The sequence below is a fragment of the Sapajus apella genome, unplaced genomic scaffold, assembly GCF_009761245.1.
Source record: "Sapajus apella isolate SASKATOON/1434 unplaced genomic scaffold, GSC_monkey_1.0 scaffold3, whole genome shotgun sequence".
Taxonomy (NCBI): Eukaryota; Metazoa; Chordata; class Mammalia; order Primates; family Cebidae; genus Sapajus; species Sapajus apella.
Genome location: NW_022436943.1, coordinates 47,867,179 through 47,882,109, shown reverse-complemented (window position 1 = coordinate 47,882,109; position 14,931 = coordinate 47,867,179). Strand labels below are relative to the sequence as shown.

General features: G+C 37.6%; 1 protein-coding gene across 3 annotated transcripts in view; it reads left to right on the top strand.

Annotated features, from left to right (window-relative positions):
- TATDN1 (TatD DNase domain containing 1) overlaps positions 1–14,931 on the top strand; it is a 52,712-nt gene that overhangs the window by 19,385 nt on the left and 18,396 nt on the right. Inside the window, exons 3-8 of one of the 3 annotated variants that reach the window (XM_032246530.1) lie at positions 687–736; positions 4,387–4,450; positions 6,723–6,866; positions 6,964–7,006; positions 14,504–14,589; positions 14,676–14,716. In XM_032246530.1, the coding sequence (XP_032102421.1) occupies positions 687–736; positions 4,387–4,450; positions 6,723–6,866; positions 6,964–7,006; positions 14,504–14,589; positions 14,676–14,716 (428 nt within the window). Of the gene's footprint in view, positions 1–686; positions 737–4,386; positions 4,527–6,722; positions 6,867–6,963; positions 7,007–14,503; positions 14,590–14,675; positions 14,717–14,931 lie in introns of those variants that run through there. The other 2 variants (XM_032246539.1, XM_032246537.1) reach the window with 2 other exon arrangements.

Here is a 14,931-nt window from a genome sequence, read left to right as displayed (position 1 = left end):
GAGATCTTGAAAAGCATAATCCAAGCTGGGCCTTGTGGCTCACACCTGTAATCCCAGCACTTTGGGAGTCTGAGGTGGGAGGATTGCCTGAGCACAGGAGTTCAAGACCATCTGGGCAACATAATCCACTCTTAAAATTGAAATAATAAAGAACCCATGGCCAGGGGCCGTGGCTCACGCCTATAATCTCAGCACTTTGGGGGGCCAAGGTGGGCGGATCACCTGAGGTGAGGAGTTCAAGACTAGCCTGGCCAACATGGTGAAACTCCATCTCTACTAAAAACACAAAAAAATTAGCCAGGCGTGGTGGTGTGTGCCTGTAATCCCAGCTACTTGGGAGGCTGAGGCAAGAGAATTGCTTGAACCTGGAGGCAGAGGTTACAGTGAGCTGAGACCATGCACTTCAACCTGGGCAAAAAGAATGAAATTCTGCCTCAAAGGAAAAAAAAAAAAAAAAAAAAAAAGAACTCATTATGTATCTTGAATGAAACTAAACAAAGTGAAACACGTATATTGATAAACCATGATCATGAACATTTATAATACAGTTTAATCAAGGTCTTCTTACCTGTAGAAGTTTGTAGTTTCGAGTATAAAACTTCAAATTGCCATTTGCCCAAAAGCTAAAAAAAAAAGTCAAATTGTTGTCTCCCTGGTTTTCTTCATGTGGAGTTTCTCTTTTACAGATGACTTACAGGATGTAATAGGGAGAGCTGTTGAGATTGGTGTTAAAAAGGTAACATCTGTTTTGTTATTCTTGAGATTGTTTAAATTTATTTTTTAACTAAATTTTAGTTAAAATTTTGCAAAGTAGAAGGGAAGAAAACAATGCCATATTTGGGGTACATATTGTCTACTTGTGATATTAGAAAGTTAATTGAAATAAAATATCAAAATATTCTGTTGATAGCAATTTAAGTTACACAGACCTCATGTATAGTTCTTATATATGATAAATGGCAAAACCTCTTTGAAAAAAAAATTTTTAAACCTATGTGAATTACCAGACTTCTTAAGAGGCCACTTTTAATCAATTTTATAACATAACTTAGCATTTGTCAGAATTAAGTAATAGTCAAAAAGACATGTATCTGACACCAAGTGTGGCTATTTATAGTTAGGGTATACCATTTCAAATAACAGAGATAATACTTTAATTTTTACAGTAATAAAATGCCTCTTTTTTTTTTTTAAGAGAGTTCTAGTAAGCAAATAAATAGATATTTCTTTAAATTAGCTTTAAAACAGGGAGCTAGCCCACATATACACATAAGAAATAAGGTTGAATTCCATATTGTGCTATCAGGACACTTGGTAGCCACTGCCTCCAAGTTGAATAATCTGTTTTTGGAAAGTGACATTGGTGGCTAAATAAGTTCTGCAGTCTCCAATTCTAAACTTTTATTTGTTGTTATTCACAAATAATATGAAAAGATAGAAGTTACATTCATTTCTCATTATGTAGTCACTCTGCTTGGAAAATCACTTTAAACAGTGCTTTTCTGCAAACTCTGAAATACTAAGTTCCTAAATTTTCATGTTTCAGCCATGAGTAATTTAATCTTAATGTTTATTCACACACACACACACACACACACACACACTCTCTCTCTCTCTCTCTCTCTCTCTCTCTCTCTCTCTCTCTCTTAGGAATGACAGAGCTGAAGTGATTTTTCCTAGGGCATGATTCCAAACTGAAATTTAAGTCAATACCTTGCATTTATGTTGTAGTAGTTAAGAGCATAGTTAAGGCGTGACAAACCTGGTATCCAGCCCCTGTTTCATTTTTCTTAGCTTTATAACCTGGGGTATTTTATCTCACTAGACTTCAGTTTTCTCATCTGTAAAATGAGAATGATAATAGTATTTGATTAAGAGAGTTGTTACGAAGGCTAAATAAAATATTCAGTGTAAAGCATTTGGTATTATACCTGGCATAAAAGAAACAACCTACATTATGTGTATGATGGAAGCCACCACCCTGAGATCATCATCATCGTTATCATCTTATACACTGGGAGAGGAGATGATGCCCTCTAGTCTTGCCATTCATTGCCTATTTAGAAAAGTTACAGGTAAAATAAAAAGTAGTCTTGGTTAGTATTTTACATAATTTAAATACAGGATATAGGCATTTGTTCTAGTATTAAAGTTTTAGGTATGTTAGTAACAAAGTTTTCCCAATATTTTTATTAATGTCTTTTTTTTTTTTTTTTTTGAGACAGAGTGTCGCTCTGTCACCGAGGCTGGAGTGCAGTGGCACGATCTCAGCTTACTGCAACCTCTGCCTCCTGGGTTTAAGCGATTCTCCTGCCTCAGCCTCCCAAGTAACTGGGACTACAGGGTCCCGCCACCACACCCAGCTAATTTTTGTATTTTTAGTAGAGATGGGGTTTTGCCGTGTTAGCCAAGCTGGTCTCAAACTCCTGACCGTAGGTGATCTGCCTGTCTTGGCCTCCCAAAATGCTGGGATTATAGGCGTGAGCCACCATGCCTTGCCTTATATCTTATGTTTTACAGACAGTCAAGGATGTAATTATGGCAATATGTTTCCTGAATAGAAACTCAGTGTCTAATCATATTAAAGGTTTAAATAGCTATATGAAAACATCTGTTTATCATTTGCAATTCTATCTTTGTTTTGTGTTTTCTTCCTAAGTTGTACCTAGAATGAATTCTTCATTTTTGTTAAGACTCTTGAAGTATGCTTTACAAAAATATATATCATTGTGCTTGAATCACATCTTTAGAAGAACATGCCCCTTAAACAGCACTGCTTCAGTGCTCTATCAACACATAGCTCTTCAGTGACATTTTCATTTTAACAGATTAGGAAAGATGGCACTCTAATTACAGGGTGGACCCTAATGGTTGTCTGTGTAGAAGTGTGCTTATTTGCCAAAAGCCATACATTTTCTTACAGATAATTCATTAGTATGCATTAACTCATTGATTTTCAAACCTTTTGCGCTCATTATTGAGGACCCTCAAAGAGCTTTTGTTTCTGTGAGCCTTATCTACTGATATATACTATACTAAAACTTAAAAACTTTAAATATTTATTAATTTATTTTAAAATAACAAGAAATGGCCGGGCGCAGTGGCTCATGCCTATAATCTCAGCACTTTGGGACGCTGAGGCAGGTGGATCACGAGGTCAAGAGATTGAGACCATCCTGGTCAACATGGTGAAACCCTGTCTCTACTAAAAATACAAAAATTAGCTGGGCATGGTGGCGTGCACCTGTAGTCCCAGCTACTTGGGAGTCTGAGGCAGGAGAATCACTTGAACCCAGGAGGCGGAGGTTGTGGTGAGCCGAGATCGCGCCATGGCACTCCAGCCTGGGTAACAAGAGTGAGACTCCGTCTCAAAAAAAAATAAAATAAAATAAAATAACAAGAAACTACTTGATAACATAAATGGAATATTTTTATGAAAAATAAGTATATTCCAGAACAAAAACAATTTAACAACGTGAGTATAATTTGTATGTTTTTTCAAATCTCTAATGGACTAGGTTAATAGAAGCCTGCTGATTTTTTTTTTTTTTTTTTGGGATGGAGTCTGACTCCATCCCCCAGGCTGAGTGCAGTGGTGCGATCTTGGCTCACTGCAACCTCTGCCTCCCGAGTTCAAGCAATTCTCTGCCTTAGCCTCCTGAGTAGCTGGGATTACAGGCGCCTGCCACCATGCCTGGCTAATTTTTGTAGTTTTAGTAGAGACGGGGTTTCACCATCTTGGCCAGGCTGGTCTTGAACTCCTAACCTTGCGATTCACCCTCCTCGGCCTCCCAAAGTGCTGGGATTACAGGTGTGAGCCACCACGTCCAGCCAGCCTGCTGAATTTTCATATCTTATTCTGTATTTAGTCTGTGGTGGTATCACATATTGTGTAGCTTCTTGAATACCTGTGGACACTTGCAATAGAGTGAGGGTGAAAAAGAAAGTGTCTTATTATTATTATGAAAATAGTTTTGACTTCATATATGTACTGGGAGTTACCAGACTATACTTGGAGAACTGTTTAGTCAGTCAGCACTATTGAATCACTGGTTTTATTATTCACTCTTTCCTAACACCTGATCTCTGTCCTCAAAGAACTACTTGTCTAGTAGGAAAGATAGACATTGTAAATACATTTTAACAGAGTCTAGTGATGGAATCTATACCTCTACATGCACACACACCTACATACATACATCCCTGAGATGTAGTCGGGTACCACTCTGCATAGGAGGTAATCTCCCAGCTGAATTTTAAACAGAGGGTAGGTGTGTGACAGTCACAGAGGAAAGAGCATTCTGGAATAAGGAAGTGGTAGGAAGGCATGTTTAGGAAACTGTTGTTGATGCCCTATTAAAGTCAGCTTATTTCTTTCTATTTCAGTTTATGATTACAGGTGGAAACCTACAAGACAGTAAAGATGCACTGCATTTGGCACAAACAAATGGTATCTTCATATTACTTTTACCAAAAAAAATAGGAATTAAGTAATTTTGAAGAAGTCTTTCTGAAAACTGCCTCAGGTACAATACAATGGATCAAGACTGGTGGAAACAGCAGGAAAATTGACTTTCAATGGGACATGATTAAGATGATGAAATTCAAAGTACTCACTGGTATATCAGATGTTTATAAAACCATTTCATAGTACTAAACAAAGATTATTTTAAGATTTCAGTTAATGAGAATAAAGTTCTCCAGGTACACAATATAACCTCAGGTGTTTTTGATGTGGAATTCATGTGTGTGTTTTAACGTGTTTAAAATACAAGTTGCTTTTTATTTACTGTTTTTTAACTTAAGCTGTGAAGGGTCATTTAATTAAATTTTTACTAGGTGGACCAGGTACTGTTCAGGGTACCAGGAATGCAAATAATAGTGCTGTGTGAATCCCTCATATGCTCGCTTTATGTTCATACATTTTGCATTTGTTTAAAATCCTAAAGTTTTAGGAATGATTGTTAAAGGATTCCTAGTTATGTAAAACCTCTTTTATCTAGCATTCACTTTTTTAATTTTTTTTTTTGAGACGGAGTCTTGCTCTTGTTGCCCAGGCTGGAGTACAGTGGTATGATCTCGGCTCACTGCAACCTCCACCTCCTGGATTCAAGCAGTTCTCTGCCTCAGCCTCCCGAGTAACTGGGATTACAGGCGCCCACCACCACACCCGGCTAATTTTTATACTTTTAGTAGAAATGGGGTTTCACCATCTTGGCCAGGCTGGTCTTGAACTCCTGACCTTATGATCCACCCTCTTTGGCCTCCCAAAGTGCTGGGATTACAGGTGTGAGCCACCGCGCTGGCTAACGTCTTTTGCATATCTTATGTGCTAGTCACCGAGAAATTAAACATTCTACGTAATTTTTAAATTTTGTAATTTAAGATACTGTATGTTTCCCTTATGTTTGAAAACTTATTAAAAGCTATATTTTTGTGGAAATCTCTCCAAAATGCACACTTCTCTTTAGGATCCATTGACACTTTTTCTTAGAGATTAAAGATAGAATATCTTCCAGGGAGTTTTTGAGATATAAGAACATTTTATCCTTACTTTTTATCCCCAAACTTCTATGCTTTTTAAAGTTCTCCCACCTCCATTATCAGCCCTTTTCCGCTCCTTTCCATGTAACTTGTGTTCTTATAGCTTAAAAAGTGCTGCTTCCTTTGTTTGTAAATGTTTGTAAACATCTGCATGAGAGCCCCGGGAAGGCTTGATACCTCTCCCAAGGTTCAGGCTCAGCTAAGCCATTCAGAAAGTGTTTTTGACTCCCCATTTGTATTCTATATAAGTAAAGCTGTCAGAGTATCCTCCAATGAGTGAACCTCATTCTTTTTATTTATTTATTTTTTTGAAGACAGGGTTTCACCATGTTGGTCAGGATGGTCTTGATAACTTGACCTCATGATCCGCTCACATCAGCCTCCCAAAATGTTGGGATTACAGGCATGAGCCACCTCACCTGGCCCTCATTCTTTTATTAGAAAAACAAATCCCCCTTTCCACCTCTTTAAATCACCCCCACTATTAACCTTTTTAAGGGAATACATTTTTATTGCTATATTAAATACATAAATCAATAATGGAATAATTGGTGTTAAACAAAAATATACAAATCAAGATAGTCACAGCACTGGTGAATATAAAAGACAAAATTAGTGCTGGACATGATGGCTCAGGCCTGTAATACCAGCACTTTGGGAGGTGGATCGCTTGAGCTCAGGAGATCAAGACCAGCCTGGGCAATGTAGTGAAACCTTGTCTCAACAACAACAAAAAAAACAATTTAAAGTAGCCAGGCATGGTGGCATGTGTCTAGTCCCAGCTACTTAGGATGCTGAGGTGGGAGAATCACCGGAGACCAGGAGGTCAAGGCTGCAGTGATAGCACCACTGCACTCCAGCCTGGTTGACACAGTGGGACCTTGTCTCAAAAAAAAAATGTTCACTTTGCATTCTACAGCCCTAAATGCCAAGCTTTAGAAAAAGTTGAATTAATTATTTTATTAATACATTAAAGCAATTTTCATATTCATATCCTACTCTGTTTAGGTATTCCAGAAATTGTCATATAGTTAACATAATGCAGTTCTTATCATTTGAATAACTTATTGCCATTGTTGAAAACCAGTTGAAATTACTTGATATCCTCTAAATATCATAATAAATATAAATATAAGAAAATACTTTGAAAATAATCCTAAGACATTATTATGTGTTAGATCTGTTTTTCAGTACCGTTGGATGTCATCCTACAAGATGTGGTGAATTTGAAAAGAATAACCCTGATCTTTACTTAAAGGAGTTGCTAAATCTTGCCGAAAGCAATAAAGGGAAAGTTGTGGCAATAGGAGAATGTGGACTTGGTGAGTGCCAGCCTGGCCTCTTAGAATGACTTTGTTTGAAATTAAATAATTTTGTTGTGTATGTTATGAATAATTATTCTTTTCTATCTTTTTAAAGATTTTGACCGACTACAGTTTTGTCCCAAAGATACTCAACTCAAGTAAGGAAATTTGTTGACTTTACAAATTTTTGTAACATCTCGAGTGATTTTAAAGTAACTTTTATCAGTTGAGACTATAGTTGGATTAAGCATCAACACACGTTTGTTTTTCCCTTTGTGTATCAGAAGTTAAGTGAAACAAATTCCATGCATACCTACGTGTAATTCAAAGGGATGGAAGCATGTCATTTTCTGGTTGATGAACCACTTAATTTTATTTTAATGGTAGAAATAAAGAATGAGTTTTACTTGACTTTACATTTTTTGTTTGTTTAACAGATGCATTGATACATGAACAGTTCCAGTGGAATGAATTAAAGTATTTTGGGGAATGTGATTGTTTTGTTTTGTCTTTTGAGACAGAGTCTCTCTCCGTCACCCAGGCTGGAGTGCAGTGGTGTGATCTCAGCTCACTGCAACCTCCATCTCCTGGGTTCAAACAAGTCTCGTGCTTCAGCCTCCCGAGTAGTTGTTTTTAGTAAAGATAGGGTTTCACCATGTTGGTCAGGCTGGTCTCAAACTCCTGACCTCAAGTGACCCACCCACCTCGGCCTCCCAAATTGGGGGATATGATTTAACAGCAAAGGATATTAAAAGTGTGTTACAAGCCAGGCACAGCAGCCTTTACCCGTAGTCACAGCTGTTTGAGAGGCTGAGGCAGGAGAATTGCTTGAACTCCAGACAAGCCTGAGCAATATAAGGAGACTCTGTCTCTAAAAAAAAAAACAACAAAAAACCCACAAAAGTATTATAGGACCAATCACCAAAGCTAGAAAAGCATATTTTACTCTTGCTGGGTGTTGAATATTGTTAGTTTGGAACTGCGAGATTCCTTTAATAGGAGCCATGTTGGGTGGTGGCTTCTGAGAAAACTCCAAAGCTCACCACCCTGTAGGACTTCCTATAACCCCTTGCCAGTAGCTAAATTTGGAGCTCCTGTCATTATACTAGTGAGTGAGTGTTATAAATTGAACAGAAAACTTAGGTCACAGTCTGAATTTAAAACGTAAGCACTTTGTCAAATTTCAAAAACATCTTAATTATGAAGATGATTAAACATTAGACTGAGCTTCTATATGGGGTTAATTTAGTTATTTATCCATTCAGCAAATATTTATGGAGCACTATGTGTCAGCCACTGCTGAGAACTCATAGTATGCAGAAATTTGAGTAAGGTATATCTATCCCTAGAGACCTTTAAGAATAAACAATCCTCTGTCCTCCTTAGTTTCTTATACACAAAGAAGAATTAGGATCAGATTCTCTCTAAGATACTATCCAGATAGATATAATACTATCTCTATTAAGATACTATCATAATATTTAATAATGAATAATTTTGTCATGTGGTGTATGAGCATATGATTAAACCAGTGACTTGATGGCCTGAAGGGATTTTTTGAATTACACATGCTAAAAGTGTACTTCCTCTCCCTTCCCTCCCTGCTCCCCACAAGTGAGATTCTGATATGTCCCCACTGGTTGAAAATCACTGGGTGAGGAGCAGATTTTCTAGTAGAGTCTGTCATACCCTAGACTTCAAGCTCCAGAGTTCTGGAGTGTGAAGATGTAGCACCAAGTAGAATAGGATGGGTTAGAGTAATGCTCTGTGGATACATACTCTCTCTTTCAGGTCACTCATTTATACATCCCTTTTAGAACTGTTTAGTTTGTTGTATATTATTTGCTGTGTCTTTTAGGGACATTCATGTGGTTAATAGCAGGGTTACTAAAACCCTATACCTCTGTCAAATATTATGTAGGCCAGCTCACTTAACTTTAAAAGTTCTCATGTTCACATTGAAATAGAAAAACAGTTCTCTTTAATAGTTCTTTAGGTTAAGCTCACAGAGCATATTCCTCAACTTTAATGTCTAGTTTTGGCCAGGATGAGCCTTGTAAGTCTAATAGACTGTGTGTTATGACGAGCAAGGGCAGTGGCAGAGTCCCCAAGGTTTTTTGCCCATACGACTTTTCATTTAAAATGAGTTAGAACTGATTCTAAAATGCAACTTGAATACTTTAAACCTCGTTTTAGGGTTAATTGAAAACATTGGCAGTATCAGTTTAACTGTTCTGAAGATTATTCACCATCATCAGAGCATGTTTGAAATAGCGTCTGATCTTAGAATATGCATATCACAGCTTGTGCTTCAACTCACTTGCCAAGTGTTAATTGCTAATAGAGAGGTTCTTTCATTCAGTAAATGATTCCTGAGTGCCTCCTCAACATGATACAAAGAAGAATAAGACTTTATCCTTAATGCCTCTGTAGACGAGAGGACATAAATAATGAAAATAGGTTGGAACTACTGTCACTGAAGTGTGTGAACAGCAGAGGGAAGGACGGACTTTCTGGGGGAGGATTGAAGGTGACAGCAGGTGACGTTGGCTTCTTCCAGAGTGGATAAGCTACTGACAAACTAATGTAGGAGGAAATTTTGATAAGATAGAGAGTTCTACTTGAGATTTAAAAATTTTTAATAATAAAACATCAAATGACTTGGTTAAAAAAAACGGCCGGGTGTGGTGGCTCACACCTGTAATCCCAGCACTTTGCGAGGCCAAGGCTGGCAGATCACCTGAGATCAGGAGTTCAAGACCAGCCTGGCAACGTGGTGAAACCCTTTCTCTACTTAAAATACAAAAATTAGCTGGGCGTGGTGGTGGGTGCCTGTAATCCAAGCTACTCGGGAGGCTGAGGCAGGAGAATTGCTTGAACTGGGGAGGTGGAGGTTGCAGTGAGCCAAGATCGTGCCATTGCACTCCAGCCTGGGCAACAAAGCAAGACCATCTCAAAAAAAAAAAAAAAAAAAAAAAAAAATATACACACACACACACACACACACACACACACACTAGTAACAATCACATTTTGATTGTTGTTAAGGAAACAGATCCCACATCCTCTGCCCCTCACTCCTCTTCTCCTAGTGTGTACTCACAGCATGCAAACTGTTCTGTGTACACAGCACTCCACTTGTTTCAGCACTTACCGTGTTGTACAGAAATTGGTTTTAGGCTATCCCTTCCTCCCCACAACAGTCTAGTATCTTTGAGTTCCTCAGAGGCACACACCAAGTCTTGCTCATGTTATAGCTCCATAGCACTTAGCACAGTACTCTGAGCACATGGTTATTTTTAGTAGAGATGGGGTTTTACCACTCGTTTCAAACTACAGACCTAAAGTGATCTGCCTGCCTCGGCCTCCCTAAATGCTAGGATTACAGGTGTGAGCCACCACGCCCAGCCATGATTTGTTTTTAAGTAAAAATGTAGTCAGAAAAAAGGAGATGTATGAGAAAAGAAAAATAGAAAATTAGGAGGCAAGACAGAAAAATTAATATACAATAGATGTAGTGTCTGAAAAATGATGGTAAGTGAAGGCAGTATCTATAACCCTGTTTAAAAGGATGAGCTTTGGAATCAGCAGATCTTTGGGTGAGATTTATAATTGTCCTTGGTGTCAGTTTGCCCCTTTGTACATCCCCTTTAAAATAAGGAGATTACTGCCTACCTTTCTTAACACAAGGTGCATAAGGCCCATACTGGCATGAGTGGTACAGAGTATGTATGCAATCATGGCTGTTGTTACATTATTCATACTAGAAATATTACCACCCTAAAGGAAGATGCTAGCTATTGTTTTTGTTTGGAACTTTTAAAAGTTTTTAATATTTTTTTCTTGTTTTAGCACCCAGACCTTTTCTGGAAAAAGTATTTTTTAAAGACTACGAGAAGCAAAGAGTAAAGACAAGGAAAAGGCCTGATCTAGTTATGGAAAGTTTATCCGTTAAGCCATACCATGTATTTTCAATTTCCTGGCCTTATGCTACACTTCTTTCCTTGTTGTAATTTAGAGCTCTGTTCTCTTGGGTAGGTGAATTTGTTTTGGGCATTTTTCTTAGGGCTTTAAAATGTTAATACTGTGCAGGTCTTAAAAACAACAAGAAGATTTAAAGTAATCCTTTGGGAACTTAGGGGACCGTAGAGATGAGCAATTGGAGCCATGTTGCCATCAAGCAGCTTACAGAGGAGGGATTACTACCTGTGTTGAGGTATACCCATGTAACTCACTGGGCTTTTTGGATTTGCCTTGATCCTAATTAATAACAACTGCTGCTCTGAAGCTGAACTCTTCCAGCTCTTGTCCTTAGACAGTTAAACCTCAACTGTAAGAAGCAGTAATACAATCAGAAGCTTCACTAAGATGAACAAAATCTAACTCAAGTGGAAAATGATTTTCATTTATGAACTTTACAAAAAAAGTCAATGAGTAAAACAGACTGAGAAGTCTCTTAATAGATGCCAATTCCTACCCTGTAACTTGTGCTGTTTTTTCTAGTTACCATGTGGGTTTTTCTTCTCTAAAGATAATAGTCGTTTATTGTTCAGAACTAATTATCCTCAATTTGTATCATTAGGAATAATTTTTTTTTTTTACATGGCTTCCTTATGATACCTAGCTAGTATGAATTCAGGGACTTTTCTTTTCTTGAATTATGTAAAATTCTGGGAGTCCATTGCTTGGGCTTCTGTTTTCCCTTTTTTTTTTGGAGACAGGGTCTCACTCTGTCATCCAACCTGCTGGAGTATAGTGGTGTGATCATGTCTCACCGCAGCCTTGACTTCACTAGGCTCAAGCAATCTTCCCATCTCAACCTCCCAAGTAAGTGGGACTATAGGTGCATGACACCACACCTGGCTAATTATTGTATTTTTTGTAGAGGTGGGGTTTCACCATGTTGCCCAGGTTGGTCTTGGACTGCTGAGCTCAAGCAATCGCCCACCTCCGCCTCCCAAAGTGCTGGGATTACAGGCATGAACCACCACACCCAGCTGGCCTCTGTTATTTTCATAAACTGTACTTTTGCTTACCTTGAGATAGGAAGCCAATTTTCCATCCAACCATTAGATACTGTTAATCTGTAGCTTGGTCATGTGGTTTGGTCCATGGAATCGTGTGTGGAAAAAATAACCAGTACAGTGTAGAGCAGTACACACAATGAAGAGTACTGCCTACTGTGTGTAGCCACAAGCCAAATACATTAGTAAAGTTGACATAATGACTAGAGCACACTTAATTGCTAACATTTGGATTACTTTAGAGGCTTTGGAAATAGTGACTGGTAGTATTATTAAAGACTTTTTTTTGTCCCAAGTTTCATTAATATTTCCTACACTGCAAAATGTCAGCACTTTGTTAACGAAAGGAAAATATTTTTGCTTATTCTAACCCAGCAGAATCTGAAAAGGGGATTTTAGGATCCAAACATTTGGTAATAAAGACATAGACCACCAATTTTAGGAAGACTGTTTCTATTTTTTTAAATTAATTAATTATTATTATTATTATTTGAGACAGAGTCTTGCTCCATCACCCAGGCTGGAGTGCAGTGGTGCGATCTTGGCTCACTGCAGCCTGGGTTCAAGTGATTCTCGTGCCTCAGTCTCCTGAGTAGCTAGGATTACAGACATGTGCCAACACGCCCGGCTAATTTGTGTATTTTTAGTAGAGATGGGGTTTCACCATGTTGGCCAGGCTGGTCTTGAACTCCTCAAGTGACCCGCCCACCCTGGCCTCCCAAAATGCTGGTATTACCAGTTTGAGCCACTACGCCTGGCCTGAAGACAGTTTCTTAAGAAGTACATTTCTATTTCTAATTTTAAAATTTAGCATCTTTAAGAGTGCAAAGGGGTAAAATAGTCCTACACATCAGGAAAGATGACATAGGAAAATAGAGCAAAAGAGGTTTAAGTTAAACAGAAATTATATCCCCAAATTAAAGTATTTAGAAAGAGGTAAGCACATTTAAGAAAATAATAAGCCAACTGTTATCCTGATTCAGCTGAACCTACCATTTGTGAGAACAAGAGGGAGCACTGTGTTGCAGTGAAAAAACAAACAGAATGAACATTCATTATATCTTCCGAATATTGTCATTATACTCGGACCAGAAGGAAGCTTCTTGAAAACGTAACAGGCTTTTGTCGTTTATGCTGGGACTTGGAATTAGAGCACTGAAGTTCTGGTTTCAAGTTGGCCATGCCATGTATTGTTATCTTGGACAAAGTACTATACCTCTCTGACACCAGCTTTTATCCTTAGATTATTTTGAAAATCAAATGAGACAAAGATATGTGGTACTTGAGAAAACCTTGTAAAGTACTCTAAGATATTCAGGGCTATCACTTTATCATGTAATTTTCATTTTGGTTTTTAAATAGCATAATTGAGTTATTTGCTATTTAGCAAATACTTAAATTTTGTTTTTGAGGGAAACCTTGTTCATTTTGCTCAGTGGCAGTAACTTCGTTTGTAACAGCACATAAAAAACTGGTTGCAAAGTGGAATAGATTAGCATGCAGGATGAAGCGCTGCCGGGCTTCTGACTTGGTGAGTTGACTCCCACTGATGGTATTCAGCTAGCTTGAGTGACAAGGGGCCATTGGTGTTACTTTCTGAAAGTAATTTTGTAAGCCCAGAAAAGGAAGTATTTCTTTCCAGAAGTTGTAAGTTATAAAAGTCCCTTTCAAACTCTGACGTGCTTTAAATAGTCACGATTTTTGTCCTGTAATTTCTAGAGAATAAAATACCTTTAATTTAAAACATCTTTTGACTTAATTACCTTTCTCTTTTTTTTTTTTTTTTTTTGGCCCTCTTCTTGATGTTGGAATAAATTTTTTTACCTGGGAGTTGGATACATCAAGAGTCACATTTTCTTTCTTTTTTTGGGGGGGCGGGGGGGAGGGAGGGAGGCTCGCAGGGTGGGGCGGGGGAGGGCCACAAAGAAAGAAAGAGAAAGAGAAAGGGGGAGAGAGAACAGGAGTCTTGCTCTATTGCCCAGGCTGGAATGCAATCTAAAAATAGGTATTAAAAACCTCTTTTATGCCTATAATTGTACTTAACAGCGGAGACAGGAAGGAATAAGGGAAGAAAATAAACAAACAGCCAACCAGTATTTCATTTAAATCTGTGAAATGCTATGCAAATGCTGAAGAGTGATTTACTTCTATTTATGTGGTCACTTTCAAAATAGGTGTAATGCGATACTGAAAAAAAATGTATGTTCTGTGCACCTGGGGTGAAGAATTCTATAAATATTCACTGAGTTTACTTGTTCCAGGTCTGAGTTCAAATCATAAATGTCCCTGTTAATTTTCTGTCTCGCTGATCCATTGAATATTAACAATGTGGTGTCAGAGTCTCCCGCTATTATTGTGCGGGAGTCCAAGTCTCTTTATAAGTCATTAAGAACTTGTCTTATGTAGCTGGGTGCTCCTATATTGGGTGCATATATATTTATAATCATTGGCTCCTGTTGTTGCATTGATCCTTTTACCATTATGTGATGTCCTTCTTTCTTTCTTTTAGTCTTTGTTACTATTAAAGTCTATTTTGTCAGAGACAAAAGTTACAATTTTTCCTGTTTTTTAATTACCTTTCTCATGCTAAAATAAAATTTGTTATGAGAACTTTTTTTTTGCATTATGCAGATATTTTGAAAAACAGTTTGAACTGTCAGAACAAACAAAATTACCAATGTTTCTTCACTGCCGAAACTCACATGCTGAATTTTTGGGTGAGTTAAAACTAGTCTCATTTAGAATTTAAGAATCTTGTAGAAATCAAGCTATTTGCTAAAAGTTCTTTGTTTTTAATTCACAGACATAATGAAAAGAAATAGAGATCGATGTGTAGGGGGAGTGGTAAGTATAAAATAGTCATTTTTAATATAAGTCAAACATCTCTAATCCAAAATCCAAAATACTCCCAAATCCAAAATGCTTGAAAATCTGAAACTTCTTAAGCGTTGACATGAGATAGTGACACCTTTGCTTTCTGATGATTCATTGTATACAAATTTTGTTTCATGCACAAACTTATTTAAAATATTTACCTTCAGGATATGGTATAAGGTGTA